The 20002-nt window shown below is 39.5% G+C and overlaps 1 protein-coding gene across 10 annotated transcripts in view; it reads right to left on the reverse strand.

The window, feature by feature from the left end:
• The window catches only part of Fggy (FGGY carbohydrate kinase domain containing), a 495194-nt gene that overhangs the window by 141359 nt on the left and 333833 nt on the right, over positions 1–20002 (reverse strand). For all 10 annotated transcript variants that reach the window (XM_013521725.1, XM_005398481.1, XM_013521726.1 and 7 more), the window contains one exon: positions 9045–9106. In XM_013521725.1, coding sequence (XP_013377179.1) covers positions 9045–9106 — 62 coding nt within the window. The remainder of the gene's footprint in view (positions 1–9044; positions 9107–20002) is intronic.

Here is a 20002-nt window from a genome sequence, read left to right on the forward strand (position 1 = left end):
TTAATTCTAGCTTAGGAAATGAGGGTTTTTGAGAAGTGTGCCTTAAGATGAAGGCTCCAAAGGGCATCCCTAGAATCTGAAATCCTTTTGGGCAGGGCTGTATCTTATATACCCTACCATACATTCAATAGTTACCGAAGTGCAAAATGAATGAATAGAGATCTTATGCAGAACACTAGAAGTGCAATTTCTGGATCATTCTTATGACTTATAGAGAAAAAAACACAGTGTTTGATGAGCCTCTGAATGATCTGCCATGATAAGTCACTATATTCAGGGACTATGATCGGAATGTTCCTCTTGACCCAAACTCTACTTGATAAAATCTTAAAGGATTTTTTACCTAAGATGATCATATTAGGAGGCAGGACTTCTGTTTAGGTGATGGGTGCAGAACCTTGATCAATGGGACGAGGGCCCTTCTGAAAGAGGCCTAACTGAGCTTGTTTACCTCTTCACCATGTGAGGACACAGTAAAAACATGCTACTTTATAAATCAGGAAGTGAGTCCTTACCAGACACTGAATCTTTGGCATTTTGATCTTAGACTTTCCAGACTCCAGAACTTTGAGAAATGAATCTCTGCTTTTTATAAGCCACTTGATCTATCAAATTTTATTACAATAGTCTGAATGGACTAAGATATCAGGTTGCCTCCTAACTGAGGAAATATGGTGGATCCCCACACATCTTCAATGTTTACACACTACATATCTCTGTATCTCCTTGAAGTACCAGGCTGCAAAAGGGAGATGTCAGGAGTCATGTGGATGCAGCCTCCCAGGCATGCAGTGTGCACAGCAGGGGCCAAGGGAAAGGAACAAGCATGCTGTGGCCCCCAGCCCTGCTGCATGGGTCAGGCACTGTGCCTGACCTCAGGTAAAATCAGTGGAGAGGTACAAAATGGAGGATTTACTTCCCAAATCAGCACAGACCTCGGTCTTGAGAGGACCCCAATTCTCTAAGCACTTTCTTTTATTTCCATGCAAAAGAGATGCCAAAGAAAGGCTAAATTATATACCTACTATACCTACCTATCTAGGTTTAAGAAGCACTGTGGTCTGAGAGCCCTCAAGAATTTACTGATTATCCCTGCATACCTAGCCTGAGGAAAGATGTCAATATCAGCATGCCGATTCGGACTGCTCTAGCTCACAGGAGGGAAGCAAGTACTTGGTGATAAACTAATGGTCCCAGTTACCAAACTGAGAAACTAAGGCTTACAGAGCCATAAAGGCCAAGCAGGTAATCTGAGAATACAAGAGCAGAATGGAGAAGGAGAGTAGTCTTTAACACTGAAATCTGAGAGGCCCCAATAATCCTCATTTCCTCATCTAGAATTAAATAATAGCTAGATGAAACTATTACTACATACATTGCCAGGCACATTGCAATTTTTTAATAAATCTTCTTGTCTTTTTTTTTTTCTTCCTTTCCTTTTTCAAGAAAGATTTTTTACAGATTCTCATGGGAAGCTGTAACAGTATCTGAGATCTGGCATATAGAAGACGAGTAAATTGTAAGAAATGGACCCTTATTCATATTATGGGAATCACGAAGCAAAAACTTTGAGGAATAAATCAAACCAAAAAGAATAAATTGTCTCAAAGGAATTACAGAAAAACGCAGAGAAAGTGGTTAAAAGGAAAGATGGGTTGAGAAAAAAAATTGTGAGTTAATAAAACAAAGACAAATGTAAAGGACCGGAAACGAGTGAGCTCACAGACGAGATGACTACTGCTGACAGGGACCTCTGCAAACAAACTAAGAACAGACATGCATTGCTGTTTTCCTGCTCAGCTCCCTGGAAGCTTGCTGAAGGCACTCAGGGTCCTTATTTTTCCATTTCTCTGCTTCCATCTCATTTCTACTTCCCTACAATGGTCTAGTTCATTTTCCACAGAGCAGCCTAAGAAGTCCTTTTAAAATATAAATCTTATCATGTCTCTCCCCTGCTCAAAAGCTGAAACCTTGGGACTAGTGGTGTATCTCAGTGGTATAGTATGTGCCTAGAATGTGCTAGGCCCTGGGTTCAAACCCCAGCAACAGAAAACCAAAACAAAACAAACGAAAACCGTGAGTAAAATCCAGCATGTTTTTCATTATATCTAGGGCCCTGCATGGCATGGCCCCAAGCTAACTTTCAGCACCCATCTTAACCAGTTTCCCTCCAGTGCAGCTACACTGACCTTTAGGGTGTTCCTCTGGCCTGCCAAGCTGGCTGCTGGCTTGAGGCCTGTGGACCTGATGCTCTTCTCATCTGGAGGACCTTCCCCCAAGAATCATGGCTTGTTCTTTCCCTCCACTCAAAGTCCTGCTCCAGTGTCACCCCAGCAAGGACAGCATCCTCACTTGAGAGAGCGCCCACCTATCACCTCAAAACCCTTTGTGCTACATTTCCTTACCTATCTCTGTTTTCCTTAGAACATTTATCAATTTCAATATATGTATATGCATGTGTGTGTGTGTGGGTGTATGTAATGTATAGGAAGAGGAAGAACTTGCTATACTTTGATCACTCTTGTACCACAAATGCTCAGAAGACATTTGTCAGCTCAGGTAATAAGAGGACTTGGAGCTCAGTCTTGCTCTGCTGCCAACCTTGCACACAGCTATAGTGGATTATGCCAAATTCTCCTTCTGAATGACCTCCTGATGTTACCAGAACTTCATTCTGAGACATTGCTAGTTAAGGTTCTATGAGGCAATCAAGACAAAAAAAGGAGCTGGAATTACAAACAATATAAATATTTGCTGGCCATGGAGTGAAATGTCTGGATATCTGGCCCCACTTAAACAGACACTGTGGTTGCAAGGCATATGTATGGGTACAACTAATTATTGTTTGCTTAATTTATATGCTTACAAGACATTTCTCTTCAGAGACTGGACCTAAAAGGATTATGACAAATCTAGAGGATAAAATACACAATCTGTTTATCAACACTTGTTTCCACAGTTTCAAACAGGATTTTTTTGATGTTAATCTCTGCGATAGAGGTGAGCTGTACTGATGCTTTCAGAAAGACTCCACACAGTCAGAGAGGCATATTGCTCCTGATTTCAAGGGATTTGTGTTCCCTCTCAAACAGCCTATTTCACTTGAACAACAGCTACACCTATTTCATTCTAGGACTTACTGGGGCTTATTGTCTTAGAATGCTGTATTCATAGATCTGGTAAGACATAGATGCATTTTCCTCTGTATGACAGTAGAATGAAAGTGGAAGAGAACTAATATTTACAGAATGATTACCTAGTCTGGAGAAAAAATTTAAAAATCAACAAAATATAGAAAGACATGAAGTAAAGAGCATAATCAGGATCACTTTGGAAAAGTCAGAAGGTGATCCAGTGTCCCGTCCATAATGAACTTAATGGACAAAAAAGTAACAAGAGTTTTAAAAGGAAGAGGAGTCAGAGAAGAAAGGGAGAAAACTGGGAGAGGGTGATGTTCTGGAGAGCCAAAGAAAGACAGCATTAAGAGGATACAGAAGTGAGTACTGGTGCCACTTGCTGCTGAGAGCTGAAGGAGCGTGAAAGTAATCCTACAGATATCGCAGGGCACTGCACACTTCACAGCCAGTGTTTCAAGGGGCAGAGAGTGATGGAATTCAAATGGGGTGGGCAACGGAGTGGAAAGCGAGGAAATAGAGATCAAGCGCATAGGCAATGCTTTAGAGAAACTGAATTCCGAGGAGAAGGAGAAACAAAGCACTAGCTGTATGTAACTATGTAGTGAGGTGAAAAGTTAGGATTTAAATTCAGTATTTTTAATACCGGGAATTGAACTCAGGACCTTGCCAGGCAGGCACTGTGTCACTGAGTTATCTCCTCAGGCCCTAAATCCAGTTTTGACTAAAGGACTAAATTACATAAGTAATCTCGTGGACTACTATACGCTATTTTTTCAGAACTTGCATGTAAATCTACAAACTCTTCCTATTTTTTATTTTCAGTAAAAACTTCCCAAATAAAGTTCATTTGTAGAAGAAAGTTGTGGGTGTTGTGTTTCATTGCAAACCTGTCTCTGCTTTAGGTTTGTGTGCAGCATCCTCCTTTGATCTGATTTCATCCTTATAACATCTTCAAGTGAGACAAATAGGCCAGAATTATTGTGATTTTGTGAGTACAGAAATAGAGTCATTGAGATGTTCACGGGAAAACTGGCATAAGAATCAAAATTTCTAACTCCCTGCACACTGTTCTTGCTATTCCTCCTACTTTTCATTAGAAGGTAGGAAGATTACAGATGACTGACATCTGCTTAACCTTGGAACGACTACCACCAAACTTCCTCCTCCTTTACTATCAGTAGTTGTAAGAACAGAACGAGCTGTCTTCATCACTGTTATTACTGAGTTTACACAGACTTGTCAAATATATGACCTCACAAAATTAAAAATAAATTTTCACAGGCATCTTGGGCTGATCTTCCAATACTATGTCACAAGGATGTATTTTCCCGCTGCTAGCTGAATTCAGATCTCTAAACTCCTAATTTAGCATTCTTTTCTTGGGTTAGTCATTTATGAATGTGGGGCCCCTTCAAGAATGAAAGTTATGGTCCCTTTTCACAGAAATCCATGTACAAGTATGTAATCAAAACACTTGGTGCAGTTTCAAGGGGTTCAATGATGATCCTGATTTAGGTTATACTATCACTAAGACAACCTAAGTGTCAGTTAATGAGGGGACATGGCAGGACATGGCACAAACCCTCTCATGGTCATGGCATTGTGTTTAGAGACTTCTGATAGCACCCTGCCTGGATTCTAGTGCAGCACACAATGTATTCTTCTCTGTGCATGTGTGTGTCTCCTGGGGGGAATGGAAATGTCTAGTATAGGTAATTATAATGACCCAGTAATAACTTCTACTGATACAACTGTTAGTGAACACCCATTAGAGCCTGACAATTACTGCTATATGCCAGCCACTATTCTAACTCATTCAATTCTCTCAATAAACACATAAGGTGTTTACTAATATTTCCTTTACATTAAGGTACTAAGGCACTAAGAAGTGCCCAGGGTCGTCTTATAGGCAGCTGAATTAGAAATATTATAGGCAGTCAGACAGGGCCAGGCCCTCAAAGGAGCCAACATGAAAGACAAGATACTTGTGAATGGAGATGTATTTGCTGTGGGCCAGACCTCAAGACAAAAGACTGAACAAATGCACCCATATACCTCCCTAGGGATGGATATCAGGGACTGATATTCTAAATAGGTAGCAACTCACCTTTAAGAGTCACTGACCCAACCCCTTACAGGAAAAGCCCCTGTTCTGTATTCATGCCCTCTTGCTACATGACTTGCTTCCCCATTTGATCCGGATTTAATCAATTTTCCTTGAACAATTGTTATAGGATGACCATAGTTTTGTCCTACCTCATGCCCACCTTGTGATTTCTCATTTTCCCCCTAATCTGGACCGGCCTCATGCCACGGTCCAGCCAAAGCAGGTCCAGGAGATTCCCGCAGGAGGGAAAGACACGGGCAAAGAGACAAACAATGTAGACACCAGAGGTCCTTCTGGTGGGCCAGGGGAGCAAGGCTCTTCTGACACAGAGAAATATTTTTTGCTTTGTTATATAGTTTTGCAATTACATATGAAAGGCTTAGATACAATGACATTTCTATTTTAGTTACAGATTCTGACATGGTTGACCAACCCTTTGGCCGCAACCCTAGCAGGAAATCAACTTTTCTAAAGGACATAAAAGGAAGTAAAAAAATCAATCACTAGGTGTTCTTGATTAGGTGTAATTTTTCACAGAATTGTTCACTTGTCTACTGGACAACAGGACTCACATTACCAATATTTCCATCTAGAGCCAGTTCAGCATACACAGGGCATTTGCCTAATGTTTTCCCATGCACTGAGGTTTGCACAGCGCTCCCCTCCTGTTCTGGTGGGTGAACATTGCCACACAGGGGGTAGGCAACCGACACAAATCTCTGCGGTGGCTTTTACTCCCGCATTCAACCCTGAAAGGGTACCTTTTATCCGGGGCTCTGATTCTTTAACTACTTTCAGTTCTGATCCTTTAGGTCCCCAATCTCCTTTATCAATAGTGTAGTAAGTATTTGGGAAGCTATGATTAACAGAGAGTAGAGAGAGGCCGCACACCCATCCTATGCGGTCCCTGCTTTGTAGGAACCCACTGCCAGTCCTGACTTTGTCAAGGAACTGGCATTGGAAGGTCTCTGGCAGCCTCACCTCATGGTTATACTCTATAAAAGTCCCTAGAAAAGACAGTCTTGGGCAACACACTCAGGGCCCCTTCTGTCCCTCTCTTGGACAGAAGCTTTCTTTCCCTCAATAAATATATTCTGCTCTTAACCTCCATTGTTCCTAAAATTCATTCTTCAATTTTAGAGAACATGAACTCGTTCCAGATATCATTTAGGTTGGGAGTTTCTATTTTCCTCTATCAGTCTCACCACCAGGAAGGGGTACAGGTAACACAGATAATTGGTCATCTACTTTGTTTTTTTGTTTTTTTTTTTTTGGTTTTGTTTTGTTGTTTTTCAGGACTGGAAATCAAACTCACAACCTAGCGCTTACCAGGCAAGTGCTGTACCACTGAGCTAAATCTCCAGCACCGTCATCTACTTTTTTAACCAAAAGGAATTGGTCATTACTTTTTCTGAAAAATCCAACAACTAAGAATATTCATCATGAAATTCACTTATTCTTCTTAATCTATTTTTTGCTCATCATCTAAGAAATTGCAATAAATTACAAAACTGTCTTTTTTTTGGTGGGGGGGAATCTCACTATGGTTCGGGCTGGCCTTGAGCTCACTATCTGGACCAGGCTGGCCTTGAACTAACAATGACCCTTATTTTTTTTTTTTTTTTTTTTGGTTTTTCTCCGTTACCGGGAACCAAACTCACGACCTTGCGCATGCCAGGCAGGCGCTTTTGCCACTGAGCTAAATCCCCAGCCCCGACAATGACCCTTATGTCTCAGCCTCCCAAGTGGTAGGATTACAGTTGTGTACCATCACGCCCTGCAATAAATTACAATATTGTTAACTAATTTATCAGCGTTTAAATTTTGACAGTTTCCCTTAACAGGAACCTTTTCTCTGGTCCAGGATATAATCGTAACCAGGGACTGCTTTTAGGTGTAGCATTTCTCCTTAGTCTCCTCCGGTCTAAGACAGTTCTTCAGTATTAAAGTTTTATAATTTTCAGGCATACTGGCTAATGATTTTATAGATTGTTCTTTAATTGGGTTTGCCTGGTGTTCTCTTGAGTTTGCACCAAGGTTATGTATTTTTGGCAAGAATATCACTAAACTGATGCTGTGTCCATCTTAGTGCACCACAGAAGTTGGTATAATACTCGATTATTTTATTACTGGTATACACTATGATCACTTGGGTAAGGTGTCTACCAGGTTTCCACTGTAAACTCACTACTTTTACTTTCATTTTAGTAAGTATCTTGTAGCAAGATCCTTTGGGAATATGTACATATCCTCCTTTTCATTATAATTTTACCTATTAATTGTTGCAGTCATGAATGCTTCTTGTCTGCAACAATTATTATTGTGGCATTTGCCTAATAATAATTTGCTATTTCCAATCCTTCCATTATTTTTTTTACATCTGTCAATTTTAAATCTATTGTATTTCTTCAGTTATTGAAGTGTATCTTTTTCAATTGTAGAGTTGATACTTTAGGATTTTTTTTCTTTTATCAATTTGGCTCTGTGCCATTGAAAAGATTCTTAAAGCTGGCCCCTGTATAACTGGGTAATTTCTTTCTTTCTGGTACTACAAAATGTTCATGTATTTTCCCAGCCCAGAAACCAACTGCTTTCTATGGAGGCCTGATTACTTTGGGAGAACAGTACTTAGAAACCAACACCAGTTTGTCAAATGGGCTGAGGGCATCTTAGCAGAGATGTCTAGGGAGCAGATGAGTGTCTCTTCTATTAACCTGTGAATAGACATATCTATTTTTACCCAGCTATGTGTATGTTAAAACTACAAGTTGATACTGATACTTGACTTCCTCTAGTACCATAAAGTTCACTGTGACTTTATGAGAAATCTACCATCACTGTATTTACTTATTTTCTCAATCACACGGTTTTCAGAACAGCTAACCTATACACTTATGAAAAGCACATTTATGAATCAGAAGTACAATATTATGTACAACTGTTTCTATCTGTAGCTACTCAGCATACTAACCCAAAGTTACTTGGGTGGGTTCCTTTCTTTCCCCAACCCTCTTTAGTGTGATTATGGTATTCATTTGTAAGATAGTAGGTTTGTTTTTTACTGTTTATGTTTCATTTGGCCCACCCACCAGAGACACAGTTCCTAGTCTGTCTATTTGCCTGCCTGTTTATCATCTTCTATTTATTTTAGGGGGACATGAAGCATCATTAGAGTTGTAACAGTCTTATGTACAGTATAAAAATTACTTCAGAAGTCTTGTCCCCTCCTACTACTCTGCTCCCATTTCCACCATCTGTCCTTTCCATTCCAACCCAACCTCTATAACTCAACCAACTTCTGATTCATGTTTTGTTTCTTTTGTACAGCCATAAAGACATATTTTCTTCTATCTCCTTTTTACATGATGATGAGTACATGTAAGCTAAGCCTTACTTAAGCTAAGCCTTACATAATATGTCTTAGAAACTACTTTATAATAGATTCTATCAGTGGTACAGATAAAGAGACAGGCTTAAAGAAGTTAAATTGACTGCAGGATCACACACCTGGGAAGGGGTTAAGCTGGGATGTGAACCCCAAATCTATACACCTTCACTGCATGAGAGGCCCTCATCTGTAGCCTTGGCATATTCTTGGGGGATCTCTAGGCTCTTTGGGTTCTCTTGGGTCATTCTGAAAATTAATGCAGGTATGTTTGGGGCCATCCGGATGGCCACTGCACAATCAAGGACTGATAGGCATTCTCATTGTGCCTGGGACCTGAAAAACGTGCAGCTGCCCACAGTGAGTGCCATCCACACCATCACAGAAGGAGTCACAGAAAGGAGAAGGCATTTACCTGGCGGTGGCCTTGGCTTGTAGTTCAGGGAAGGCAGCGTGCCCCTGCACCACGTGGTCTATCTAAAAGCAAGAGAGTGTGGTCAGTGTTACAGCTTTTCTAACCTACATTTAAACTAAAAACGATGTGTAACACACGTTTCCTTTATCTGTTTTTCCACAGAGAATCCAGGAACATATTCAAAGTGTTAATTCTGTAAGAGGGTCTCATTTCTATCAGAAATCTAGGTTTGCTTAGCCCAATGCCAGACTCTTGGAATTATAAAACAAAGAACTGGATTGATAAAACAAGTTTAGAGAGAAAAGTAGCAACTCTCAAGCTGAACTGGTAACAGCAGGTAAGATCAAGTTTGACAATGAGGAAAGAGGAAGGAAGGATAGTTCATGTTACATGGTATGGGGTCTGTCTGTTAGAAGCAGTGTCTTTTTTTTGTTTAAATAAAAGGAGGAAAACATTAACAGACAGACAACCTTTTACAAAACATCAAAAGAACAGTACAGACAATACAGAGTTACAAACAAAATGGTAGGAAATTAACAATGCTTGTTGTATTACATACTGATATCTTCAAAGTGCTTTCTCATGAAAACAGATAGAGACATGCAATATTGATCAATCAGGGACTCACTGACAATTTCTTTCAGCAAAGAAATAGAAGACAGTAGAACAACTATGTTAACTATCCTGTATATATATACGTACAAAATTTCTCCTTCTTTCCCTTCTCTCTTCCCACACCCCAGCTGCCCTTTACTCTTGAGTGTTTTCCAATCATTTCACAATGTCTATCATACCTCCAAGTTTAAATAAACTCTTTCAGGTTTTACACTAGGGAAACAATGTGGTACTTGCACATGCAGGTTATGAGTATGGTGAAAATATGAGTATAAAATATGAGTATGGTAAAAATGAGTATGGTAAAAATATGAGTATAAAATATGAGTATGGTAAAAAATGAATATAGTGAAACAGTGTGGTACTTGCACATTTCACTTATGAGTATGGTCTCTAGTTGTGACCATTTACCTCTAAGGGCCTCGAGTTTATCTTTCTTTATAGCTGAGTAATATTCCATTATATAAAAGTACCACAATTTTCTTATCCAATCCTCGGTGGGTGGACATTTGGGTTGCTTCCACAATTTAGCAATTACACATTGTGCTGCTATGAACATAGGTGCACATATATCACTGTGATATGAAGCTTTTAGATCTTCTGGGAAAATACCCAGCAGGGGAATAGTTGGGTTGAATGGGACCTCTAGGCCTAGTTTTCTGAGGAATCTCCAAACTGATTTCCACAGTGGTTTCACCAGTCAGAAGTAGTGTCTTTGGACACATCATTTCCCCTTCTAATCCGGGCAGTCACCCCAGGGTTATGTCACACCTTGAATGATTTATGTACTGTGCTCACAGAGGGGGCAGCTCTGACTGAATGAAGGAGGGTATGATGAGGGAGTCACAGTTAAACAACACTGTGCTCCTCCAGATCTGTCAAAAGAACCTCCCTAGACTGAGAAATTGTTACAGGAGAAACTAGGACAGCTCTCCAAGGACAGAAATGTCTGCACTGTGCAGAGGCCATCTTCCCGTCGGGAGCCCTGTGTCTGGGGTTGAATTCCCAATCTCTGTGGTGGCTCTAAACAAAACAGTACGTACCGTGCACTCGGAACATCGCTGCTTCCCGTGCCTTATTCTGTGGGCTGACACAGGGCCAAGGCTGTGTTGGAGTCCCCAAACCTAATCTGTGTATTCTGAATGTTTACTTGAGGCTCTGGGCTTTAAAACAACCATTCCGAGGGGTTTATTTTCATTCAAACTATGAGCAGATGGGTTATTTGGGCCTCATGGAGATAAAGAGCAAAAAGATTTGTTCTGCAGCTACAGGGCCAGACTTGGGCTCTGGCTCTGATTCTCACTAGCCGGGTGACTTTGAGAAAGTCATTAAATTGTTTTGAACCCTATAGCCCCCTTACCCTCCAACCCACTTTTAAAGCAGGAAGGGTAGGAAGTAAAGCACATCTACTATGATGCACCAGTAGTGTAAATAATATGACTGAATAGCTCTGTGCTACATTAGTACTGAGTTAATACTATATACACATTCTTTCATTTATTATTTATAGAACTCCTATGAAGAAGGTACTATTCTTCACTATGGAGATGAGAAAACTGGGATTAAAGCAGGTTGCATAACTTGTTCATGGTCACAGTGGAGCAGTGAAAGATGTTAAACTTAAATTTTTCTTTATCTAAAGTCCTTGCTCTTAGCTATATGCCACATCAGTTACTAAACTCCCCAGTATAATATATTGTTTTAATTCCATTCATAGAGCTTCATGGAAATGTTTCAAAATAATACCAAAAACATTGGTCATTTAAATTAAAAAAATTAAGCAAGTTTGAATATGTATTTTCTGTAGGTTTGATTATGGGTTATGTGCAAAGGAATATTCTGGAGCCTCAAAGAGTCTGCTATCTAACAGCACCACGATGTACCAGTGGGATAAGTAATGGATAGTCAAAAGATATTACTTTTGGCTACCTTTTATGGGCGGTACTTTAGCAGGTGAGAGAAAGGAGATTTAAGTGAGCTTCAAGGAGGATATGAGTGGTAAACTTGTGAATGCAGTTATTTAGTATTTACTGACAATCTAATGTGCTGGTACTGTGCATAGGCTCTGGAAACATAGTGAAAAGTAAGAAATACATATAAAATATAGCAGCACAAGTAAGGGATCATTATTTCAGCAATTACTTTAAAGACATGAACATAGCTGTGAAGAGTAAGGGGACTGGCATCTCACGGGTACCCAGTACACATGTGTAAAGTGATGTGGGATGACCGACTGCAGCGCAGGAATGCCGCATACTCAAGTAGTGCCTGTAGTTCTCTGCACTACTTGCCAGGCATTCCATTGGTTTCTTATTTGTACTGGGCACACATTGCTTACAGGTAAGTGTATGTTAAATCAGAGGATAGGCAAAGTGGCAGAAATATGGGTGAATTAGGAGGGTGGGTATAGGAAGCCAGTCTGGACCTTATTGTTGTCCAAGGAGTTTATATTTGTACTCACAGGGAAAAGTTATTGGAATTCTAGCAAGTAAATTCCAATCTACCACTTCTAATGCAACCTATGGTGAGAATAAAGAGACAAGGACATATGTGCAATTGTAAGAAGCTAAGGGGGACCAAAGTCTGGGTGGAACAAAGGCCAACCAGAACAAAGCCCATGACCCAGGGCTGAACCTGGGCTTTATTAATTTGTGAGGAGGGGAGTGGCTCGGGCTTGAGTGACTGAGAATGGCAGGAAGTATGAGAGTGCTGTGAGCTGGGCTAGGTAGGAGGCACAATGGCACCTCTGCAATATGCAGAGATAGGTATGCAGAAAGAGTACTGAATTCTGGTAACAGGTAGCATCCAAGTTTGGAAGAATGTGCATAATACAGTTGTGGAAGTATCTTGTGTTTTAGGTCAGTTGCTTCAGCTCTGATGCCTAGCTTTTAATGCCCTGGGACCTCACCACCTCTTTCTTGATGCTCAATCCCAGCCTACAGTGTGGCGTCTCAGCCTAGGTCATGCTCAGTAGTAGGGAGCTATAGGTGCTGGATCACTGACCTGTCCCACTGCTTCAAAGGGTATGCATCAGCACCTCAGCCAGACCCATTTGCATTGCTTAAAGCCAATTGAGGGAACAGAGCTTTTTCCTAGCCAGCTCTGTACATATCATACACTTGGAAGTAGGGCAAAGATGAATCACAATGGAGGCAAATTGTCTTCTTTCAGGGGGAGCTGTCCAGGTGGTCTTCCACAGGTGGAGACAGACAGTGGGTCTTGAAAGTCGGCGTTTATACTTTTGGAGGCCACAGGAAATGATTTTAAACTTGGGAGTAAAATGATGAAAAGTGAAGGAAAATTAACCTGGCAAGGTATATAGGGCTGGGAGAAGAGCAGACACAGTGAGCAGCAAAGGCAGGCAAGGGTCAGAGCCTAATGGGGAAGGAGTCCAAGATACAGCTATTTCCGGTCCTTACCCTACTGTAATGTGCATCAAATTCTTTCATGGTCACGGTTTAGAGATCTGCCCCTTACCCGACATACTAGGCTCTTTTATAGCAAGACCCTCAATAGTTCCATTCCCCAATGCCTACAACAATGGCTAGCATCTTGATGAAAATGCTTAGGGCTGGGATATAGCTCAGCAGCACAAGCACCTATCTGGCAAGCGCAAGGTTCTGAGTTCGATTTCTGGAACCCCTGTCCCCCACCCCAAAAAAAGAAAATGCAAGCTTAGAGACTGACTAGTACAGAATCAGGTGATTTTGAACTTCAAAGTTGGGTGCCTCTGAACTTTGGGTCTAAGAGTAGGTCCTGTAGCTATATTAATCCTGCCTTTTCATTTTCTGCATCCCTGATACTTAGACCTCTATGGCCTTACTGACCTAGAAGAGAATGCCTCTTCCAAGGCTGGCAAGCTTCTGGATAGGGTGGACACACACCTAGGAAGAGACCCAACTTCACGTACAGACCAATCTAGAGCTCACTGTGCACCACCTCTGTCCTCAGCTGGCTTTCAGAGCACTCTTTTCCTGCTGTAATCACCCTCGCAGATGCCAGACACAGTGGACAGCTGTTTACCTCCAGAGCCTACTGCACTTACTTAAGTTAACCAACACAAAGCCTGCTTGTTCACCTACCTATTTTTCCTGTGAAAACCAGAGTGAGGCTCTGGCCCGCATCTTGCCCTTATTCCTCTGCCTCCTGAGGGACCCTATGCTTTCTGATGTAGCCCCACATGGCACGATGTCCTGCTTACCTGCTGAACTGAGAATAACAAACTGTCTTTTTAATTGTAGTTGCCTGCTAGCTTCACCATACCAAAATAATAAGAAAGCCTGCATTTTAGTACATGATAAAACTAAGAACTTTGTAAACTGATGTGGCTTTAATTTTCCGGTCCAAAATAAATGTATTTTGTGTAAACTCTCTGAGACCCATTTCCTACAATTGCACAGTGGGGAACAAAATGTGCTTTGCAGAAAGTTCCAATGAGGACCTGGTATTTCAATTCACAGTACCAATGATGAAGGAGGGGATGATCAAAGAGGTAGAAGTGTTTAGGAGAACAGGTTTCCAAATGGTCAGCTGCACTTTTTATTTTCCAGAGCATTTGGTCATAAAGGGCTCCCTGATTAACAAAGAACAAGTTACTTGTCCAATTCATTGCAACAGTGGGAGCTGTCCATTCCTGGGCTGTCCTTAGAGCTCAGGTTCTAATCTGCAAGGCATTCAGCACAGTACTATAGAACACAGTCTCCAGTCTCCCTTTTGCGGTTGTGTCCCAGTGAAATAACCAGATTCACAATGATGACTATCTTGGCCAAGAGATTGTCTCAGAAATGTAGACAGAACTAGTCCAACTTTGACTATTTTCTTGTTCCCACAACTTCTCAGATTTCAGCCCGAGAACAGGCAGCTGCTGACAGCAGGCAGGGCTAAGCACTGCTTGGGTAGGATGAGAGCTTGAGTTGGAGCCGGTTGGTTTTCAGGTCTAGACTAGGATAAGGAAGTCGCCTTACAGTAGAGCACCTGAGGCTGCAGGCCCTTCCTTAGGAGGGTGGCATGTGCATTGAGAACATGGGGATATGGCAATTATGGCAGAACAGAGCACAGATTATGACTGGGTAGTGCAAGATGCCACCTGTCCTGCAGATCCATTTTATTTGGAATACATAATGTTTAACAAATGATCCAATATTTTAAACCCTGGAATTCCAGATTCTGGTTCTCTTAAGAACTGCAAAGTATAAAACACTGGACTGTCCATATGTTCCTGCCATGGCAAGTGCTGAGTGACAACCCAGCCCTCCCAAAGCTTGCTGCTCCAGGTGTGAGAAGCCTCACCACACCCCTGGAATGCCCTATGACAGATATCAAATATTATCAATTCATCATCACCATTACAATGCTTTGCTCATAATAGAAATCTATTTCTCTGTGCCATTTCTTGGTCAAAGGAAGGAACAAAGGGTCAGGCCATACATTACCGTGAGATACAAAAGAAACTTTCTGTGGAAGTAAAGAAGTACTCCATACTCTTTCTTTCTGACTCCTTTAGACATATGAGTTTTGACCCTTCCTATGGCAAACAGGACAAGGAACCATGAGATCTGAGCTGAAGTTTGCTAGGGTGTGACATTGGGTAGGCCTGATTATGATTCTCTTTGAAGCACTTAATAAATTAGTGTGACAAAGAGCCAAGTGTGTATAAAAGTAAGTATGAAGAGCTTCACTGCCTAAGAGATTAGCACTATTGGCAAGGAGTTCACAGGGAAAGAAAACACAACAAATGCAAAGCTACAACTTAAAGAAACTTAAATTCAGTGGCTACTTAGCTAAAACAAAGCTATCTTATTGCATGATGGGTTTTCTTTCCAATTAAAGTCAGTTTTATTTACTAGTTTCAAGGGAGCTGCTCACTATCCCTTGCTAGTAAAGAAATCTTTAGGTTCAGAGAAATGTTTATGACTTTTTGCAATTGCTTTGTTACCATTTAAGTTAACCTATAATACCAAATCTAAGTAATTTTTCAAATTTTTCAAATCTAAGTAATTTTTAAACATTTTATTTATATAGTCTTACATGGAAGCTAAAAACATTTATGTGAGCTTAATCTTGAATATTTAAAGAAAGAAGAAAGTATAACACAGACATCTTTTTCTATATGAAAAATTGTGGACTTCAACAATAAACAAGCCCTAAGATTAAGAAACTCTAGTGAAAGACAGTAAAAACCCTGTGTTTTTCTTTTCATAGCTTTAAAAGCAGAAGCTTGCAACTTCATTTGTAAATGGATAAATTCTGACTTAATGCATACTATAGTCAGTATTATTCACCATAAAAGTTGGTAGCTTTGTGTACTTTTAGTTTGTTAATTAATTAGTTCATTTATTTAAGAAACTAACAGTGACATATGGTTAATTTATGATATACACTATTCTAAATACTAAGGATACAAAGAAAATAAAAAACAAAGTCTGCTTACAAAAGGGAAAGAGCTATGCCAATATTTAAGTAGAGTTTATTTTTTTATTTTAAAGAGAGCAGTAAATGAGAAATAAACAAACAAATAAATAGAACAGTAGCAGCATAATTGTATCACAAACATAAACAAATCAAAGCCAGAACATTCAAAGTGATACAGAATTTCATGACAAAATAATATGAATCAACAGTGGTTGTTATATTACATAGCACTATCCTCAACTACGTTGCTCAAATTACCAGATGTAAGAATGAAAGATTGCTCAAACCATCATAGGGAATAAGAAAATAATTCTTTGATAAAATATTACAGATAACACAGAGTTTTACTAGACAAGAGTTCACCATTGTAATTCCATTGCATATTATTACCTTCAAATCAGTTGCTCAGACCACCAGACACAAGCATGCACAATTGATCAGAACATAAAAAATTGTAATCATTAGCTGTTCATTTCAATACACCATCAGACATCAGCAATACAGTTATCGCATCTATTCATATATATATTTATATTTTGCCTGCCTTCTTTCTTTTTTCTTCTTTCCCTCATCCCAGTTGTTCCTTCCTTTGAGTAATTTCTTTCCCTTTCCTATCATCTATTGTATGTATTGAGTTTTACCTAGTCTTTCAGGTTCCTACACCAAGGAGACAATATGATATTTACCCATCTGGGTTCAATTTATTTTACTTATGAGTATAATTTCTAGTCACATCCATTTACCTATAAAAGCCTCAGGATTATCTATATTAATGGCAAATAAATACATGAAAAAATGTTCAATATCATTGGTCATTTGAGAAATGCAAATTAAAACAACACTGAGATTCCATCTCACCCCAGAAAGAATGGCTATCATCAAGAAATCAACCATTAACAAATGCTGGAGTGGCTATGGGGAGAAAGGAACCCTACTCCACTGCTGGTGGGAGTGTAGATTGGTGAAAACACTGTGGAAATCAGTTTGGAGATTCCTCACAAAACTAGGATTGGAAGTCCCATTTAACCCAGCTCTTCCCCTTCTGGGTATTTTCCCAGAAGAATTAAAGATATCATACCACAGCAATACATGTGCACCCATGTTTATAGCAGCACAATTTGTTATAGCTAAATCTTGGAAACAACACAGATGCCCATCCACTGAGGAATGGATAAAAAAGATGTGGTATTTCTATACAATGCAGTATTACTCAGCTATTAAGTAGAGTTTAGACCAGTAAGATGCTTTATAGATTTAACAAGTGTTAATTGCACACCTATTCTATTCCAGAAACAGTAAGCACAGGTTACTGTGGGAAGGACATTAATTTTACAAAGAAGGGGCAGGAAAGAGTTCTCTGAATATTATATCTAAGGTAAGACATAAAAAAGAATAAGGGTCAACAATTTCCATGTAAAGAGAAGTAGATGCAAAGGCTTTGTAGAAGCAAAGAGCATCCTAGCACCTTGGAAGTGACCAAGTCCAGTGAAACTAGACAGGAGCAAGTAAGGAAGAAAGTTGCATAGTGAGAGTGGAGAGGCAGCAAGTGGCCACAGTAAAGGCTTTTGATTCCATTCTAAGGGTAACAGCAAGACATACAAGTATTCTAATGCAGGGGGGCGGATCTCATTTACTTAAAAAAATTCAGGAGCTCTGTTTCTGATAATGGCTGAATAGTTCAAATCATACTAATTCTCCCATGGATGACAGTTACAAATGCTGATCAAAATATAGCAAATAATTCTCAGGAGACACTGAAATGGGGCCAAAATTAGTTGGAAACCAGAGAACACTCACTACACAAAAGGAAAAAAAAAATAGTTTGCTGATTCGACAAATTTTTGCCTAAGGGTATGCCTAATCAATGTCACATAGAATACTTAGATATAAATATGAAGTCTTCCTGGTAGAAATGTAAGGTCAGAGTTCAAGAAATCACAGTACCTAGAAAGTAAGTTGGAGTAGGGGCAGGAACTTCAAAAAAGGCAACATGGAAATAGAATCCAGTGCTGTGCATACAAATACTACCTCATGTTTGACAATCTCTGAATTACATATGCACAGGAACAATGTAAGTAGCCTAGCCAAAGGCTAAAAGAACTCAATAGAGCCTGGTGTGGTGGAGTACAACTGCAATCCCAGTATTCTTGAGGCTGAAGCAGAAGGATTGCTGAGAGTTCAAGGCCAGCCTGGGCTACAAAATGAGTTTAAGTCTAGCCTGAAATGCATAGTGAAACCCTGTCTCAAAAAGACAGAACCATACCCCGCAAAAAACTCCACTGATTTCACTAGCTGCTCACTACAGGAGACATACAACTTGGAGTTCAGCCAAATAATTTTCTTGGTAAACCAAGAAAGTCAGTACTTTTCAGAGGAATAAAAATAACCCAATGTTTCCAGAATATATTAATCACAGTGTCACAATATGATCTCAAATTGTTAGACATATGGAGAAACAGGAAAATATTATCCACATTTAAGAGAAAAACCATTTAATAGATATCAAATCTGAGACGACCCATATGTGAGAATTAGAAGACAAGGATTTTAAAGAAAATAGTTTAACAACATACTTCAAGGATAGAAAAAGAAAATATATGTATATACTTACAATTAATAATCTGGAAATAGCAAGGAATGAAGTATTAAAAAATGAAAATTCTAGCATGATAATTATATCTAAAATAAATATACAGCAGACAGGTCTAATGGTGTTTAAAAAGACAATAAACAAAAGAGTCATCATGGATTTAAAAATACAATAGTAGAGAGTGAGATGGGGGAGAAAATATGAAGATAGGAACAAGAATATGCCATACCACCCTAGATCTCTTATAGCCCATGGGACAACAGCCAAAGGTCTCTAACATGCATAATTGGAATCTGGTGGCAAGAGAACAAATGGGATGGAAAGGGTATTGAAATGCCCCAAATTCCTTCAAATTTGGTGAAGGGTATCAATTTACAAATTCAAAAAGCATCGATCCAAAAAACAATATGCCATAATAAAAACTGAAGCTTAAGAGAAATTCTTGCAAGCAGCCAGAGAAAATGTCACATTACACAAATAGGGAAGGATGATAGAAATAGTGACTGACATAAGAAATAATAGTCTCAAAATACAAAATACTGACATTTTAGATGCTGAAGAAAAAAAAGAACCTTTCAACCATGTATTCTATATTGAATAAAACTCTTTCAATATAAAATATAATAAATATACTGAGATAAAGAGAATGTCTTTTTACAGTTGGCCAGCAGTACGAGAAATGCTACAAGAAGCTCTTCAGTAAAGAGAAAAATACCAGATGGAAATTTAAATTTTAAGAAAGGAATAAAAAGTAATGAAAATAGTCATTAAGTAGATGAATACAGAAAATTATGTTTGAGTTCTTAGAATTTCTATAAAAAGATGTTTGACTCTTTGTTATGGGATGAATTATGTCCACTCAAAATTCAAACACTGAACTTCCAATCTCCAATGTGACTGGAACATTTATATAGAGATAATTTAAGTTGAGTAAGGTCACAACAGTAGGACTTTAGATCAACAGAACTGGTGTCCTTATGAGAAAAGAAAAGGGCTTTCTCTCTCTCTCTCTCTCTCTCTCTCTCTCTCTCTCTCTCTCTCTCTCTCTCACACACACACACACACACACACACACACACACACTGACTAAGGGCCATGCAAGGGCACCGTGAGAGGTGCCCGTCTACACTCCAGGAAGAGAGCCTTCCGAAGGAAATATATTTGCTAACATCTGATCACGTACTTGTCCCCTCCAGATTAGAAAGAAAATATATGTTTCCTGTTTAAGCCACTCGGTGTGTGGTACTTTAACAGTCTGAGTAGACCAAGATACTACTTAAAGCAAGTAAGATAACACTTTTTGTATTGTCAGATTTCCAGTACATATGGATGTCACACATAT

The sequence above is a fragment of the Chinchilla lanigera genome, unplaced genomic scaffold (genome assembly GCF_000276665.1).
Source record: "Chinchilla lanigera isolate Chin_1 unplaced genomic scaffold, ChiLan1.0 scaffold00063, whole genome shotgun sequence".
In the NCBI taxonomy this organism is placed as follows: Eukaryota; Metazoa; Chordata; class Mammalia; order Rodentia; family Chinchillidae; genus Chinchilla; species Chinchilla lanigera.